This window comes from Eumetopias jubatus, unplaced genomic scaffold, assembly GCF_037043125.1.
Source record: "Eumetopias jubatus isolate StellerSeaLion01/CBP00866 unplaced genomic scaffold, mEumJub1_p1.0 scaffold_5, whole genome shotgun sequence".
Lineage (NCBI taxonomy): Eukaryota > Metazoa > Chordata > Mammalia > Carnivora > Otariidae > Eumetopias > Eumetopias jubatus.
Window position 1 is genome coordinate 103,501,846 of NW_028274811.1, and position 17,766 is coordinate 103,519,611.

Consider the following 17,766-nt stretch of genomic DNA (forward strand, 5'->3'; position numbering starts at 1 on the left):
ATGTGTAGCTCGCCCGGAAACTACCGCAGTGGCTGCCGGGAGAGGGCGGAAAGCCAGGAAGTAAACATTGACGGATTGACTTCGTTTTTGTCGGGTGGTGTTGGGGTCGGCTGTGGCCCGACTGGGTAAGGAAATGTGGGAATTTGGGGATGGGGAGGAGGTGAAGCTGGAAAACTCCGGAAAATAGACCGGAGTGCCTACTTAAGATTTTGTCAGAGAGAGCGTCGGCACGCACAAGCGGGTGAGTGGCCCAAAGAGGGAGAAGCAGGTTCCACGCTGAGCAAGGAGCCCGATGGTTGGGGGGTGGGGGGGTACTGGATCCCAGAACCCTGGGATCATGACCTGAGCGGATAGTAATACTTCTTAGATACATCGTTACAGTAATTTTGAATTCCAGGTCGAGGAGAGAACAGGGATTGGGGACCGAGAAGAAAGCCGCCGTCCTGGGCCTCAGACTCTGTAACTGAGGCTTAAGCTGTTGTGTGTTCTCGGTACTTTTTTTTTTTTTTTTAAGGCCCGGCCAGACCAGAAGTGTGTCTTTAACGGTTTTTAGAGTAAGAATTATCAGATGTTATTGGAGCTTCACTTCCCAGCTATTAGCCACTTGTGGCTCCTGAGCACTTGAAATATGGCTAGTCTGAATACATGTACAATCTGTATCAGATTTTAAAGACTTTATTTTTTCTTATGTTGCTTGCATGTTAATATGTTGGATATATTGGATTAAATTAAGAGATTGTAAAAGTAATTTTACCAGCTTCTTTTTACTATCTTAATATGATTAACTGGAACGCTTAAAGTGATGTGTGAGGCTGACATATTTATCTTGGACAGCCTCACACTGAAGGATTTTTTGCTTGTGTAGTGGAATGTGACATGATCAGACTTGTGTTCTAAAAAAAATAACACTGCAGTGTGGAGAACTGATTGGAAAGAAGGACAGGAGACCAATAAGGAAGGAAAAGTAATAACATATTAAAATGGTAGCATTGAGAATAGAAGTAAATAAATTTGAATGCTATTCATAAGATGAAAAAAAAATACTTAGTGATTAAATACTTATGGAGCTTAGCTGGAACACATATGTAAAGGTATGAGTGGTATTTTCCATGGAGAAGATCATGAGTTTGAATTAAGCTTTGTTGAGTTTGGGTGTCTCTGAGACCCTCTAAATGGAGATGCTGTGAAGTAAGCAGTTGGAATATATGTATCTGAAGCTCAGATAAAATATCTGGAGAGAAGAAATAAGTTGGAGAGCTAACAGTGGTATATTGTGGCTATTTAAGCCTTAGAAATAGATGAGCTTGTCTACTGATGGAGTCCAGAGTGATGAAAGAGACTCTAGGACTAAGCCTTGTGGAATCCAAAATTAAATAACTAGACAGAAATAGATGAAGGCAGGAGCAGCAGGAGAGATTCAAGAAAAACCAAGAGATAATAGTGTCACTTAAGCCAAGAGATAAGAATGTTTCAAGAAGGGAATGTTTCAAATAGTGTCACTTAAGCCAAAAGGTAAGAATGTTTCAACAAGGGGCACCTGGGTGGCTCAGTTGGTTGAGCATCCAACTCCTGATTTCAGCTGATGTCATGCTCTTAGGGTCCTGGGATTGAGCCTCATGTCTGTTCAGGTGCCCACTCAGCAGGGAGTCCACTTTTCTCCCTCCCTCTCCCTCTGCCCGCCCCCCCACGCCTGTGCGCGTGCTCTCTTTCCCTCTAAAATAAATAAATCTTGGGTCACCTGGGTGGCCCAGTGAGTTAAGTGATCCCAGGTCCTGGGATAGAGCTCCATGTCAGGCTCCCTGCTCAGCGGGGAGTCTGCTTTTCCCTCTGCCCCCTCCCTGCTCATTCTCCCCCCCCACACACACATACACACACACACAAATATATAAATAAAATCTTTAAAATAAATTTTAAATAAAATATTTTTTAAAAAGGGAAGGAAAAGAACTGAAAACTATCTAGTGGATTTAGCACATTGATCACTGATAACTTAGTGGTAACTCTTCAGAGAGATAGGAGGTAGAAGCTAAATTAGAGTGACTGAGGAAGGAAGTAGAAGATGGGAAAATAGAGGCAATGGATATAGATAACTCTTAAACCATTTCGTCTTTAAGGAAAATAGGACACTGTTTACTCATGTAGGGTTAATGTGCTAGAAAAGTTTGAGACACATAGAGAAATTCAGGAGTATTAAGGAGAGAAAGAGTCTTATGAAATTTTAAGTACACGTGTGTATGTTTCTCTCCATCTGTAAATTAGAGTTGAGGGAGGAACTGCAAACAGTATATAGAGACTTTTTGTAGAGGGGAAAGAGACCCTTCCCTCACAGATACTATAAGAACATTTGAAATATTATGTATAAATGAGACTGCAGGATGTGTTATTAGGGTGTACTTTTGATAGTTTCACTGATGAACTCATGAAGGCCTAGTTTATACTAATATATATATATGTGTATATATATATATATACATATATATATATTTTTTTTTTTTCTCCCACAGAGGGGTCCAGATAACCATGTCAGCTGCAGCTGTGGATGCAGTTAATGCGGCCCCCCTGTCGGGGTCCAAAGAAATGAGTCTGGAAGAACCAAAGAAGATGACCAGAGAGGACTGGAGAAAGAAGAAGGAGCTAGAAGAACAGCGAAAACTGGGTAATGCTCCAGCAGAAGTTGATGAAGAAGGAAAGTAAGTACATTCATTGTCTGCATGATCTGTTCATTCAAAATTCAAATTTATGTCTACTTAGTTTAGCATTTTCTCATCTTTTGCTTTGACGGGAAACTATTTTTACCATTTACATCCTTTCTGTTTTTATTATTTTATCAAATTCATATATTAAGATTTAATAAAGTATCAAAGGGCTTCTAATGAACAGCAGTCATCGCTTTCAACTCTTCGCACTTCCTGTCCCACTCTGCAAAAGTGACTACTTTTAAATCTTTCTATTTTGAGTTTTTCCGGGTGATACCTCCACATCTCTAAATAACGTATCCACATCATTATTTTAATCAACTCTAGGCATCATTAGCTAGCTTCTTGCTTTTTTAAGATTTATCTACTAGCATACATCCCTATCTTCCTTCTCTCTCTCCCGACTTCAGTTCTATCACTTTTCTTAGTTGCTATATTGGAAATTCTTTCACTCTAAAATAAATTACTTTCCTTATTTTTAGGTGTGTGTTTTTTGTTTGTTTGTTTGTTTGTTTTTACTGTATTGGAGAGATATGGAGCGTATTCTCTCTCCACCCTCCCACTGCACTCTCTGTTCTTACAGTCTGTATAGGCTACCTTTGTAATTGTAATACCAATTATTTTCAAACTTTATTCTTAAAATGTATATATATTTTTTTAAATTACAGAGACATCAACCCTCATATACCTCAGTATATTTCTTCAGTGCCATGGTATATTGATCCATCAAAAAGACCTACTTTAAAGCACCAGAGACCACAACCAGAGAAACAAAAGCAGTACAGCTCATCTGGAGAATGGTACAAGAGGGGTGTAAAAGAGGTATGTGGACAGCTTTTATATATCTCCTTGTGAAAATGGAGATTTTATTTTAAGAACTTAATATAAGAACTTTTAATCAAGTTATATCAGATTATATAACCTTTCACTTGGGATTAAAATTCACAATACATACTACTTTCTTTTCTGTGTTTTATAAGGTTTATGTTGCTACAGGACTTAAACTTTCTCGGGGCGCCTGGGTGGCTCAATTGGTTAAGCAACTGTCTTCAGCTCAGGTCATGATCCCAGGATCCTGGGATCGAGCCCCACATCGGCCTCCCTGCTCGGCAGGGGGGCCTACTTTTCCCTCTCCCTCTGCTACTCCCCCTGCTAGCACTCTCCTGCTCTCTTATTCTGTCAAATAAATAAATAAAATACTTAAAAAAAAAAAAACTATTACTATAAAATAAAGTACCTAAACTTTCTCATTTATAAAAGTATGGAGACTCTAAGTAGTTTTTCTCTTAATGAGTAAATCGCTTCACTATACAATATAGTAATGAGAACCAAAATTATTTGTAACTTGCTCAGAAGTAAAACATTTTGTCTTTATATCCATTTATAGAATTCCATAACTACTAAGTACCGCAAGGGAGCATGTGAAAATTGTGGGGCCATGACACACAAAAAGAAAGACTGCTTTGAGGTAAGTTCACTTTTGAGAATTTTAGAAACTTGTCAGAAAGCCTCTTTCTTTTTTCCTGTCAAAGAGCTTAATTCTGTTTTTCTAAAATTACCTACCAAATTTTGGTACAAGTTAAATAAAAATTTGAGTGAAATTAGTTTAGCACCATCAAAATTTTCTGCTGGGAAGAGTAACTGATAATTGAACAGACCATAAACTCCCATGATATGTTCATGCTTGCTTTGTAAAGGTCATCTGAAACTTTCCTCTAGGCTGCAGGAACTTAGGAAAAGGTTTGATTTTATTCTATTTCCCAGAGACCGAGGCGAGTTGGAGCAAAATTTACAGGTACGAATATAGCTCCAGATGAACATGTCCAGCCTCAGCTGATGTTTGACTATGATGGGAAGAGGGATCGATGGAATGGCTACAATCCAGAGGAACACATGAAAATTGTGGAAGAATATGCCAAAGTTGATCTGGTGAGCAAAGTTCCCTGCTTTTCCACACTCTTTAAAGAATGTACGTTTTGCTGTATCATTGATTAAGCAACTCTGTTTTTCAAGTCTTCGAGCAATATAGAGATGGTGGCATTTTTATTATAGTAGTAGAAGGTCTGATGGAATAGTGAAAATAAAGTGTGCTAACCGTATTGGCAGTGGTTTCTTCTTATTTGATACTTGTATTGTTTTTTACTTCCTGAGGTTGCATGAGAAATTGGAAGCATGAGAAGGATTAGGTATCTAAGGCTTTTAGCTTTTTAAGGTTATAAACTCTTTCCCAGCTCCACACACTGCATCTTGTCTGGGCCTATTTTACAGTTGTCTCACGTAGCATTTGAGAGAAGTGAAAGGAGACTAGAATAATGCATTTCAGAAAATTGAATTTTATTTTCATTCATCTTCAGTTTTTTTTTTTTTTGTTATAATTTTACCTACTCACCCCCATTCCTTAAAGTCCACAGTCACGCTGCCCTTTTTTTTTTCTTAAGTAGAGTTTACATTTAAAAATCATGGGATTTCACATAATGCAAATTTCATCTGTTCTTGAACAAAGAAATATATGGTAATTCTGGGCCTGTCGGGCAGGCATCAGTCATCTGGGGTCAGGTGACAGCTGCCACTTTTGGACAGGGCTTGTTCTCTGCAGTTTCATCACTGGCACTGTTTGACTCAGTTTACATTAATGCATGGTTGAAACAGGAGTTTATAACTACTGTTATTTAGAAACCATAGATATAGGGCGCCTGGGTGGCTCAGTTGGTTAAGCGACTGTCTTCGGCTCAGGTCATGATCCTGGAGTCCCAGGATCAAGTCCCGCATCAGGCTCCCTGCTTAGCGGGGAGTCTGCTTCTCCCTCTGACCCTCTTCCCTCTCGTGCTTTCTATCTCTCATTCTCTCTCTCTCAAATAGATAAATATAAATAAATAAATAAATAAATAAACTGTCTTGCTTCCTCTTAAAAAAAAAAATCATAGATATAGAGCTACGAGAAATCTCAAAGAGATGACCTTGTTTAGTGACCTTTCTGAAAACAATAAATACATTGATTTTAAGTATATAAAAATCAAAAGTTCATTTGAATGTTGTAAAGTAAATTTCAAATGTTTCCTTTTTTGTTAGGCAAAACGAACACTGAAAGCCCAGAAACTCCAAGAAGAATTAGCCTCAGGAAAATTAGTGGAACAGGCTGTAAGTAATAAAAATGATCCATTAAATATATTCAAACTCTTAGTAAACAAAAAATGAAAATCAAAACAAGAATTCATCTTATATCTCTCCAGTTAGAAAAGATTTAGGAAGAGAGGAGTGCGATTGAGGGGAAAGACTAAAACTGGCACTTCTATACCTTGTGTCAAGGAACATACCTTGACACAATCGTTTTGGAAAGAAATTGCCGTAAGATATTTATATACATTTTCTGGAATTAAATCAGTAGGTCCTTCCATCCTAAAGAATTTTCTAGTAATCAGAAAAAAAAATCACATATGCAAAGATGTTCATTGTAGTACTTTTTAAAATAGCAAGAAATTGAAATAGCTTAAACAGGAATAGGGAGTTGATGAAGTAAACTGTCCTACATCTGCATGATAGAATGTTGCATAGCTCTTAGAATGGCTTTTATCAATACTTTGTAACAACAGTGAATAACACTTACATTTAAATAACACATGAAAAAAATATTGTAATATCACATAGGAAAAAAATCAGAGTACTAATTCTCATTCACTGTAGAATTAGTAAATTTTTCTTTGTATTTTTACTAGTATTTTCTACATTTTCCATAATGATTGTAATAATTTTATGGCTGAGTAAAAATTTAGAGTAAAGATGTATTGCAACCAATTTTTTATTCATGACAATAAATAGTTAATGTATATTGTGCTTATTAAAAGTTTTCTTTTTACAAATTGATGGCACACATAAATAATAAGTTAAACATTTGGAGTTTAAATTCCTAAAAAAGACTCAGCAAGTACGAATTACAAACAGACCTAAGTAAATAATCACCAAGTGAGCAGTCACTGAGGCCACCTGGCAGGCAGGTTCACAGCACAGGTTAACAGAGAGATGTTAAAATATAGCTCTGCCCTTGGCCAGCGAGGGGGCCATAGAAAAACTAATTTATTTCTCTGAGCCTCAGTTTATCATCTCAAGTAGAGACAACAACACCTACCTCCCAGGAGGCCTAGCATCGTATCACATAGTAAATAAACACTTGGTAATTGGTAACTATTATTATTACCAACTCTGGAAAAAGGAAAACAGCCTGTTTCTCTTATTTTAGTATATTCTCTGTTTGTTGTAAACAAAGTCTAATTTATTTCACCAGTAAGCATACTTAAATGTATATAGGGGACTGATTTTTGCACACTTCAGTACTTGGATATTAATATTAATTACATGCAGTAGAATAGTCTACTATAGAGATTGAGCTTTCTGTATGGCAGTATAAATGTTCTTTTTTGTTGTCCTAACAATTTGTGGGAACAAAAAACATTTCTGGGGTGCCTGGCTGGTTCAGTCAGTAGAAAGTACAACTCTTGATCTTGGGGTTGTAAGTTCGAACCCCATATTGGGTGTAGAGATTACTTAAAAAATAAAATTAAAAAAAATAAGATATATATTTTTTTGATGCTGAAAGTAATACATACTCAGTGAAAAAATAGGAAATTATAAAGAAGAAAATAAGTGTCTCCCAAGTTAACTATTAACCTTTTGAAGTAGGCCTTTCCAGGTCCCACTCCACCTACCCATATATATCTATGTGTGTGTTATTATAATACAACATGTTTTTAACATGGATTTCATCTTTACATACTTATTTATCACCTACTCTTTCAATTAATATATAGTGCAGTGAGCTCATGTCATTGAAATCTGTCATTAAATATAGACCTATTTTTATGTAAATTTACATGGTTCAAAACTCAAAGCAATTTAAGAAGATATGCAGTAAAAAGTCTCCCATTCTTGCCTCCATCTACCCTGTCTCTAAACGTCACCCCCCCCATAATCTGTTTTATTTTTCTTGTGGGATCCTTTCAGAGTTTCACAAACAAAAACAAATATACAATGTTATTCCCACCTTTCTCTCCCCCTTTTTTAAACAATAACAGTAAAAAAGGTAGCAAATTATATTGTTTTTTCCTGCAAATTGGATACAATCACTTTTAATGGATGTTCAGTGTTCAGTGAGTGCACTAATTTATATAACCAATTGTCTATTATTAATTTGATTTTCCCCAGATTTTTGATATTATATACAACACTGTAAATCACATTCTTGTACATACCTCTTTATATAATTGACCTATTATTCTCTTAGGATAAATTCCTTAATGTGTAATTGTTGATGCAATGAGTATTTTTATTTAAAATTTTGATGTCATATCACTTAGGTACCATTCAGGAAACCTATACAAATTTATGTCCCCATCAATATGTATAGTTACATATATATGGATACATATATATATCTCAATCATTGTGTTTGTATAGAGGATAGATATATTTATACTCACTCATATTTCCACATTCCCCCACTCATGCTCTAAGGTACTCTTTTTAACCTTTGAAGCCTTTTAAAGGGACATGATAAAATGCTGACTACTTTGCTATAGGCCTTTTGTGTAGTTAGAGAAAATCCTGACCAGTGCCAATGAAAATCCTGACCTCGTCTTTGTGATGAGGATCTCAGACTCTCCTTAAATTACAATGTGGTGTCACTTGAGTAGATTCCTTCATTGCCTGAATTTTACAAAAGCTGTTTTGGCTCTAAAGATACTTATTACATGATCCTGGTAAGATTTTCTTTTTAGATTTGTTAGAAAATTAATGAGGTTTAGCAAAAATGGTATATGCCTGAAGGTGGTTAACATATAAGAAATGAATATATATTGCGTACATTGGTCATTTTAATGTTCGTCTTACCTTTGTGTGATTATAATCCTAGATCACTGAAAATTCTCTAGAAATTTTCTGGCTTTGTAGACAGTCTGATAAAATTGTTCACAATAATATACTTGTATTCAGAACTTACATGTTGATGACAATGAGAAATAGGATTTGTTCAGTTAGATTTAAATTATATTATTTTACCTATGTATTTAAAGTGTTAAATAATCACTAGATTCAGTGGAGTAAAATTACAAATTCTTTTTCTTCTTGAATGATGCAGAATTCTCCAAAACACCAGTGGGGAGAAGAGGAACCAAACTCTCAGACGGTAATAAATATTTACCCTGTCTGGGTATACATTAAATTTTTCAATTTCTGATGACTAATAATAATAATAATAATAGCTTTAAGAAATGTTAAGTGAATAAGAGTTTGGTTACAGGGAAAGCAAGAACTAGATGTTACTCTTTTTTTCTTATAATTTGTTTTTCCTTTCTCCTTCCTTCAGGAAAAAGATCATAATAGTGAAGATGAGGATGAAGATAAATATGCAGATGATATTGACATGCCTGGACAGAACTTTGACTCTAAGAGACGAATTACTGTCCGGAATCTCAGGATTCGAGAAGATATTGCAAAAGTAAGCCTTGCCAACTTAACATACACATTCAAAAAATGTTTGTCTTCCCTCCCCAAATTTTGTCTACTCATCTGGTATCTGGACAGTATATGGGTGATATAGGCCATCATTCCAAGATTAAGTATCATATTGTTTTTTTTCTCTTCATTTATACCTCGGAAATGCATTCACACATGTAATGATCGTGATTAACTTCTCTACTTAATCTGCTGAAATCTTTTTTGACAGAAGTAAACATTAATGCAGCCTTAAAACATTTTCCCTTCTAGTATCTGCGGAATTTAGATCCAAATTCTGCTTACTATGATCCCAAAACTAGAGCAATGAGAGAGAATCCCTATGCCAACGCAGGAAAGAATCCAGATGAGTAAGTATCAAGTTAAATGTATAGATTTCAAGGTGGGGGAGGAGAGTTTTTAATTATAAAACTGAATCTGAGTTAAAATGAACATCATCTGTGGTTGGGTCAGAAAAGAATTAACTTCCCTTAAAGAACAATTTGTTTTTTATTTATTTATTTATTTTTATTTTTTTTTTAACATTAGTCCAGCTTCATCTTTGATCCCATTAATTCAGTAACATGTTATAATTGGAAGATGAAAGACTAGTGCTTTATTTACATAAACGATAAATGAGCAGTTTCTGAATTGAAGCACATCAATACACACTGCATTGTCATGTTGACCTCACTGTCATTGAGGTCAGTAAATGTATGAATCCTCAGAATACTATCCCATCAAAACCAGAAGCAAATCTCCAAGTCTCCAGGGATGTTTCCATCACTCCTTTATCCTCTAGTCTGAGGCTAGCTGATGAATATGTGACAATATTAGATAGATGGAATGCAATATTTGAAGTGGAGGGGAAAAAAGACCAGGCTTGGTGACCCACTGGCTGATATCTAGCATATATTGTTGGCTGCAGCTGGGAAGGGGTAGTTAGCATGCTCTTACTCACCAAATGAGTGAACCACAGATGGGAGCTCTCACACGTTTCAACTGAGCATCTTGCTTTGAGGACCAGCAATGCAATTTATTGACAACTGGAAACCTGGCACAAAGATGCCATATCTACAGCAGCTCGCTAGAATTGACTCTTTTGCCACCACATTGTGCCTTTCTGCCAGGATATTACAACCCTGAAACTTCCAGAAAGTGGTCGCTTTTCTGTTCAGAGAGTTGCTGCTATTCTTTTCTTCGATCTCCTGTTGAGTTTGTAGGTGTTCTGAATGGTTTGATAACTATCTAGCTGAATTCCTGGGATCAGACGAAATTTCACAATTTGTTTTTTAAATTTGCATCTACAGAGTGAGCTATGCAGGGGATAACTTCGTTAGATACACAGGAGATACCATTTCCATGGCTCAGACACAGTGTAAGTGTTTGCTCTATGTCAAGATATTTTATGGGGCGCCTGGGTGGCTCAGATGGTTAAGCGTCTGCCTTCAGCTTGGGTCATGATCCTAGGGTCCTGGGATCGAGCCCCACATCGGGCTCCTGGCTCAGTGGGAAGCCTGCTTCTCTTTCTCCCTCTGCCTCTCTCCCTGCTCGTGCTCTCTCTCTCTCTGTGTCTCAAATGAATAAATAAAATCTTTAAAAAAAAAAAAAAGATATTTTATATCCGCTCAAAAGAAATTTGGAGGCATTTTTAAAAGCTTGTTTTCAAGGAGTATGCAATAAATGTGGCCAAGAACTCATTAAGATGTTTTTGATCATTGTAGTGTTTGCTTGGGAAGCCTATGACAAGGGATCTGAAGTACATCTGCAGGCCGATCCTACAAAACTAGAGCTGTTATACAAGTCCTTCAAAGTCAAAAAAGAAGACTTCAAAGAACAGCAGAAAGAGAGCATCTTGGAAAAGGTAATTTTGACCAAAATGCTAAAAAAAAAGAATGCTCATTAAAGAGAAGTGACCAGTTAATGAACATTTGATTTACATTTGGAATACAACACACAGAGTCTCTTTTAATTTATTAGGAATAGTCCTACCCTCCCATTGACTTAATCAATTGTATACATTATCGGTATAGCTGTATCAGGAAGCTTTTGCAGCAGAACAAACCATGGAAAAACTTAGTAGTTTAAAATAAACATTTGTTATTTCTCATGATTTTGTATATCTGCTGGGTCTCCTGGACTGGGCCTGCCCATCTGAAGCTGGATGATCTAGAATGGCCTCATTCTAGTCTCTAGCAGTTAGCAGGTTAATTATCCTAAGAGCCCTCACCTGGAACAGCTCATCTCTGCCCAATGTGGGCTCTCCTGTGGTAGGCTAGTCCAGCATTAGTAGGCATTCTCAGGGTAGCAGACACTAGTAACAAAAAGTATGTCCCAAGGCACAAGTGCTTTTCAGGGCTTTACTTGCATCACATTTGCCAGTTTCCCACAGGCCTGAACAAGTAACATGGCCAGGCCCAGATTCAGAGGATGGAGAAACTGTCTCTTGAGGGGAAGAGTAGCAAAGTCATGTGGCAAATGGGCATGCATACAAGAATGAGAGGAACTGATGGCCATTTTGTAATCTACACACTCAACAGATAAATAGCAACTGGAGACATCTTTTATTTCCCTATAAAAATTTTATGGCTTTTTTTTTTTTTACTGTATTTTGTATAACAAAGGCCATAATGAATATTCTTTTAATGTTTCTGATTGGAAATAAACCCATCAATAGAGGTTTGAGTGCAAATCTTTGCTGTAAAATATATTTAATAATGTTCAATATTCTTTTAGTATGGTGGCCAAGAACACTTGGATGCCCCTCCAGCTGAATTGCTTTTAGCTCAGACTGAAGATTATGTGGAGTATTCAAGGCATGGGACAGTCATCAAAGGACAGGAGCGGGCTGTCGCCTGCTCTAAATATGAGGAGGACGTGAAGATCCACAATCATACAGTATGTGCTAAACCAGAACCATTTGGTGTCCTTGTTAGCATTTTGCTCTGGGTTATATTTTCTTATTACAACTTCATTAGCAAATCATTGTGCTTGTTTTCTTTTTTTTTTTACATTTTAATTTTGTTTTATGAAATTTTTCCAAAAATACAAAAAATGTGAAAGAATACTATTATGTTCACCCACATACCCACTACCTAGATTAAGAAATTTCTTGCATGTTGCCATATATGCTTTGTCTGGAGCATGTGTTTGTGTATGCATGTGAATATAATATATGTATAAAATTTGTATTTGTATTTTTTTAACTAAACATTTGAAAATCACAGATATTATGATATTTCACCCACAGAAACTGTATCATGTAACTCCTAAAATTAAGGATATTCCCTACCATAACTATATTAACATTGTCACACTTTAAAAAAAAAATTGACATGACTCCTTAATATCATCTAATCTCTAGTTCTTAATCACATTACTAAAGTATACACAAAAATGCCTTTAAATAGGTGGTTTGTTTTTGTTTTGAATCAGAATCCAATCAGAGTTCATTTTGGTGGTTATGTATCTTTTTCTCTATCTCCCCTTTTTCATAATAGCAACTCTTAAACAGATCAGGCCAGTTATTTTGTAAACTGTGTCATATTCTGTGATTGACTAATTCCTAGTGATACTATACAATTTATTCCTCTGTCTTCTACATTTCCTATAAACAGGAATTCAGAGCTAAAGACATGATTAGTTATAAGTTCAATAATTTGACAAGAACATATGTGATGCAGAATTCATAATTCACACTTTTTTATGATGAATTCTGCATCACGTCATAAAACATGTTACTTGCTGTACTCTTGAAGTACTCAAACTACAGTTGTCTAAGTTGGATCAAAAACTGAACTACCTATAGGAGCCAGGCCAATAATTGTATATGAGCGAAGTGAGCCAGGCACATTGTACAAACGAGAGAGCACAAACCCTGTCTAAAAGGGGCATCCACGTCAGCAACAGCCAATTCTTGCCAAGTGGGATTGTGGGCCCAGAATTTCCCAGTTGTTCTTAATTTTTGAAGAGAAGTCAGATAATCCTAAATTTTTTTAAAGTTTTAGGAATGGAATGTGAGACCATTATAATCTAATGGCTGCTTCTTACACTTGAGGTCAGGTCACCCTTTCCCTGTTAGCTAGCCCTGGAATTCCCATAATTTTCCTCCCAAATTACCTTTTAAAGGGCTGTATTATTTTGTACTCGTCTCAACAGTAAATGAGAGTCCCCAGTTTCAGGTTCCTCTTTTAAGTAACAACTCACTCTCTGCAGCATATCTGGGGATCTTACTGGAAAGAAGGCCGATGGGGATACAAATGCTGTCACTCTTTTTTCAAGTATTCCTATTGCACTGGAGAAGCTGGCAAGGAGATTGCTGTAAGTAATTGTCTTCTAGTTCTTAAACTGTAAAACAGCCAAAGCTCTTTAAGTCAAAATCTGTAGGAAACATATTGTCTCATGTTTCAAATTTTAACTTTTTCTTCAATGATGGTAACTATGATACTCAAGTCAAATTACATATATTTTCCCACAGAATTCAGAGGAATGTATTATAAATGATATAACCGGAGAGGAATCTGTGAAAAAACCTCAAACCCTCATGGAGGTAAGTCTATAATCATTTGTCCTGAATTAAGTCCTAGAACGCTGACTTTAAAATTTACGCCAGAGCTTTGTTTTTGCATTAATAACACTGTAGATTTCAATCCTTCCTGTCAGATGCATCAGGAAAAACTAAAAGAAGATAAGAAGAAGAAAAAGAAGAAGAAAAAGAAGCATCGAAAGAGCAGTTCAGATAGTGATGATGAAGAAAAGAAACACGAAAAATTGAAAAAGGTACTTTGTGAGCTCTAAATAGTCAAAGTGATGACAGGATTCTTTATTTGTAGCAACCTTAAGAAATTATCTAGTCCTATCCCCAAGCTCATTTTTTAAAATGAGGAAACAAGCCCCAAGCTTGGGTGATTTGTTTAGGTTACCTTGTATCAGGTCTAGAATGCAAATGGAGATTTTTGTGTGTCTCAGTATTGCCGTCTTCTTGGACTGTTTGATAAATATCACTAACGTACAGAAGAAATGTGTTTTGTAAAACTGTTATTTTAGAGTTACTGACTGCCCAGAAAGAATTGCCTTTTAGCTCTATAATTTGTAAATTTCAGCAAGTCCTTGGGAAAAGTCAGAATTGTAGTTTCCACCAGAAGCATCAGTTGTGGACTTCTGTTAGTAAAATGAATCTCATTGAATCTTTGTTATTAAGTAAAATTTTTTTAACATTGAAAATGTGGTAGAATGTTTTATGCTACATGAAAATATTGTATCGGCCAAATAGTGATTATAGCTTGTCAGTAGAAGGGCTGATGCTCAAGCTCTTTCAAACAATCTAGGTTTTTGATAGTGATTTATATTCAGTGGGGTCTTTTGGTATTCTACTTTAGAACAGAAGAGATCTGATGTAAAGCTGTGGTACTCATGTTTTCCCTCTCCCTGTAGGCACTGAATGCAGAGGAGGCCCGCCTTCTTCATGTCAAGGAGATCATGCAGATTGATGAGAGGAAGCGGCCTTACAATAGCATATATGAAACTCGGGAACCCACTGAAGAGGAAATGGAGGCCTATAGAATGAAACGTCAGAGACCAGATGACCCCATGGCTTCCTTCCTTGGGCAGTAGTAACTAGTTATAGACAGTCACCCAAGGTAGACACAGCTGATACATTCTTTTCAGCTTCTCGCTGATGATTGTAGGTGGAAAAACCCATGACTACTCTTCTTGCTGCCTCCTTTAATAAAAACTCCGGAAGTCTCATAGCAAATTCATTTCTTTACACACTGAAGAAACAAAGAAGAAAAAGAGGAAGTACATTAAGTGTATATTAAGATTTTATTTCCAGTTTTATATTAGGTGATGTGGAAAGAGGCCCTGGCTCTCTCCCTAGCAAGAACATCTCCTCAACATTTATAAAGTCTCAAACTTTATTTCCTCAATTCTTATGGCCCTTTATCTAGTGTTAGCACACATTTTAAAGGCATATGAGTTACTCTTTCTCAAAATCACATTTCATTTTTTCAAATTACTAGTAACTATAATTGTAGTTATTTGAGTATCATTTGTTTTTGCGTTCTAAGGTTTCCCTGGTCTAAAGCTAAAAAAAATTACTCTATGTTGGGCGTTGAGTTACTGAAAGGAAATTTGTAGAACATATGAATGACTTTATCCCCCATGTCAATCTGTATAGTAATAATTCTGTTTTCTACTTGGTTATAAAATTTTTATTTTTTTTAAAGATTTTATTTATTTATTTGAGAGAGAGAATGAGAGATAGAAAGCACGAAAGGGAAGAGGGTCAGAGGGAGAAGCAGACTCCCCGCCGAGCAGGGAGCCCGATGTGGGACTCGATCCCAGGACTCCAGGATCACGACCCGAGCCGAAGGCAGTCGCCCAACCAACTGAGCCACCCAGGCGCCCTAAAATTTTTATTTTTAAAACATTTCCTTGTACTTTACACCCAGAACTAAATGGATTAGCCTTTGAATGGAAAAATAACTTTTGTCATCTTTGAGTCACTGTTGATTGATCAGTACTAGGTCTTTTACCATTCTGGACATGAGCCTTTAGACACAGAAACCCTTTCCTCTATCATAGAGAATATGGTTTGTGATACTATTTGTTGTTTTAATTGTGATTGCCTTTATGTAATAATCATGAATATTAAATTTTAAAAGATTGTAGAATATCCATTGTACCTAATCTTTATAGCAAGCAGGTGTCTTTTTGTAAAAATTGCAGAAAGCAAAACCTGAAGTTGAAGGTTTCTTCAAAGAATTATAAGGATAGCTTATAGGGCTATTAATAACCGACACTGCCATGATCCTCAGGCCTCTCCTAAGAATATTGTGCAGATAATACAGTGAGAGTGGGATCAATGAAAACAGCCTGTTTCAAACACCTGACATAAGTACATTGGCTTTTAACAGCTCACTGGCTTCTAAGCTACCAAAACCCACTAGGATACCGCATTACCATCCAAGAAATTGTGCTGCTGAGAGAGTAACAAATTGTCAGGTACTATGGATATAGTATCAAGATTCAGACTAGTACAAAATTAAAACAGCAGTGCAAACAGAGCTCATTCTTACCTATTTCAAGAAAGTCGACTTACGTTTTCATATTCCTACCTTAACATGGAGTGGTTCAACATAAAGTCTGACATTGATGTCTATTTTGTATTTTATTTATCTTTTGTTTAAATAAAGATATATAAGAAAACAGTGGTTTGTAGTAGTATTTCAAATATTTGGCAGAAAAATACTTTATGGGACTGGGAGGGGTTTTGAATTAGAAGATTTCAGGATCTTTAACAAAAAAATGTGTCAACTTTTCTGGTTCTCTGTTCCCTCTTCTGTGAAACCTAATTTACTGATTTTAGGAAGAACTTTGTAATGTCTTATTTCTGCTTCATTTTGGAAAACAAAGATAACACCTGGAACACTGTTCATTATGTGAACTTTGATTTTTTTTTAAAGATTTTTTTATTTAAGAGAACGAGATAGAGAGCATGAGAGGGGAGAGGGTCAGAGGGAGAAGCAGACTCCCCACTGAGCAGGGAGCCTGATGCGGAACTCGATCCCGGACTCCAGGATCATGACCTGAGCCGAAGGCAGTCGCTTAACCAACTGAGCCACCCAGGGTGCCTGTGAACTTTGATTTTATTATCTCAATAATTGCTGCCTTTTGAGTGCTGAAACCATGTACTGTAATTTTTGTATGTTATCTCTGCAAAAGAACTTTATAAGGTAATGGATAATACCCCTATTTTACAATAAGCACATGGGCTTAACAAGTCCATGTAGCTTGCTCAAGTCCTGAGAGTTAAAAGTGTTAGGGCCAGGACATAAAGCCAAGTATCTTTGACTCTTAAAGCCTACTCCTTTCTCTAGTATTGAAGACCCTGCTTTCTGGACTAGGAAGACTGGTCTTTTGCACTTTCTTCTTTTGACAGAAACCTTAAGCAGGCCTCAGTCTACCAGGTTCACCCTCAACACCTGAAAATGATGCATCTGTACCGTTCTTTGATTCTACTCCTTTCCCCAACCTTGTGGGATGCTTCTAACAAGACTGACTATACAAAAATGAATAAATCGTTCTTTCATTAAGTTTGTAACAATTCTGTTAGTAAATACCCCCCACACAGGAAGGAGGTCTATGCTTGAGTTTCTAGTTTCTACTTTCGGATTTTTCCTCTAAAATCTCTCCAATATGGGTTTGTAACTTTAAGATCATGTTAAAACGAATTTTAAATAAAATTGAAACTTCTCTAAAATGAGTGATTCTGAGGAAATTCGTCCACACGCTCTAATTTATGGAAAGAAATAATCTGCATAGATAATCTGGAAAAAGAGGCCATGAAGACGCAAACTCTAGAAGCTCGTCTCCACTGTGAGTATCTTCATGGAGTTTACAGCCTGTCGCATTTGCCTCAATGTTTAACTTGGCTCTTTACTCCTTGATCACACATAGAAAATGCTAATTATTAGGGTGTTACAAAATTTATTTCGGTGCTCTGAAGAACTATGTGGACTTTACCATACTTTCCATTCCTTGGATTCTACGATTCATCCTTTCCGGCAGACACAAAAGAAACCTC

General features: G+C 36.4%; 1 protein-coding gene across 2 annotated transcripts; it reads left to right on the plus strand.

The window, feature by feature from the left end:
- On the plus strand, positions 1-16,390 carry SLU7 (spliceosome associated SLU7). 2 transcript variants are annotated; one of them, XM_028106662.2, is made up of 16 exons: positions 1-125; positions 2,505-2,690; positions 3,365-3,518; positions 4,084-4,164; positions 4,461-4,625; positions 5,766-5,834; positions 8,824-8,871; positions 9,052-9,183; positions 9,453-9,550; positions 10,490-10,557; positions 10,904-11,043; positions 11,916-12,077; positions 13,395-13,499; positions 13,657-13,728; positions 13,842-13,958; positions 14,613-16,390. In XM_028106662.2, exons 1-16 carry the CDS (start codon positions 1-3, stop codon positions 14,790-14,792), a joined length of 1,902 nt encoding a protein of 633 aa, XP_027962463.2. In that variant the 3' UTR covers positions 14,793-16,390. The 2 variants fall into 2 exon arrangements, with proteins under 2 accessions (XP_027962463.2, XP_087879605.1); XM_088023479.1 differs by lacking the exon at positions 1-125 and adding an exon at positions 132-241.
- The last annotated feature ends 1,376 nt before the right edge of the window (positions 16,391-17,766 follow it).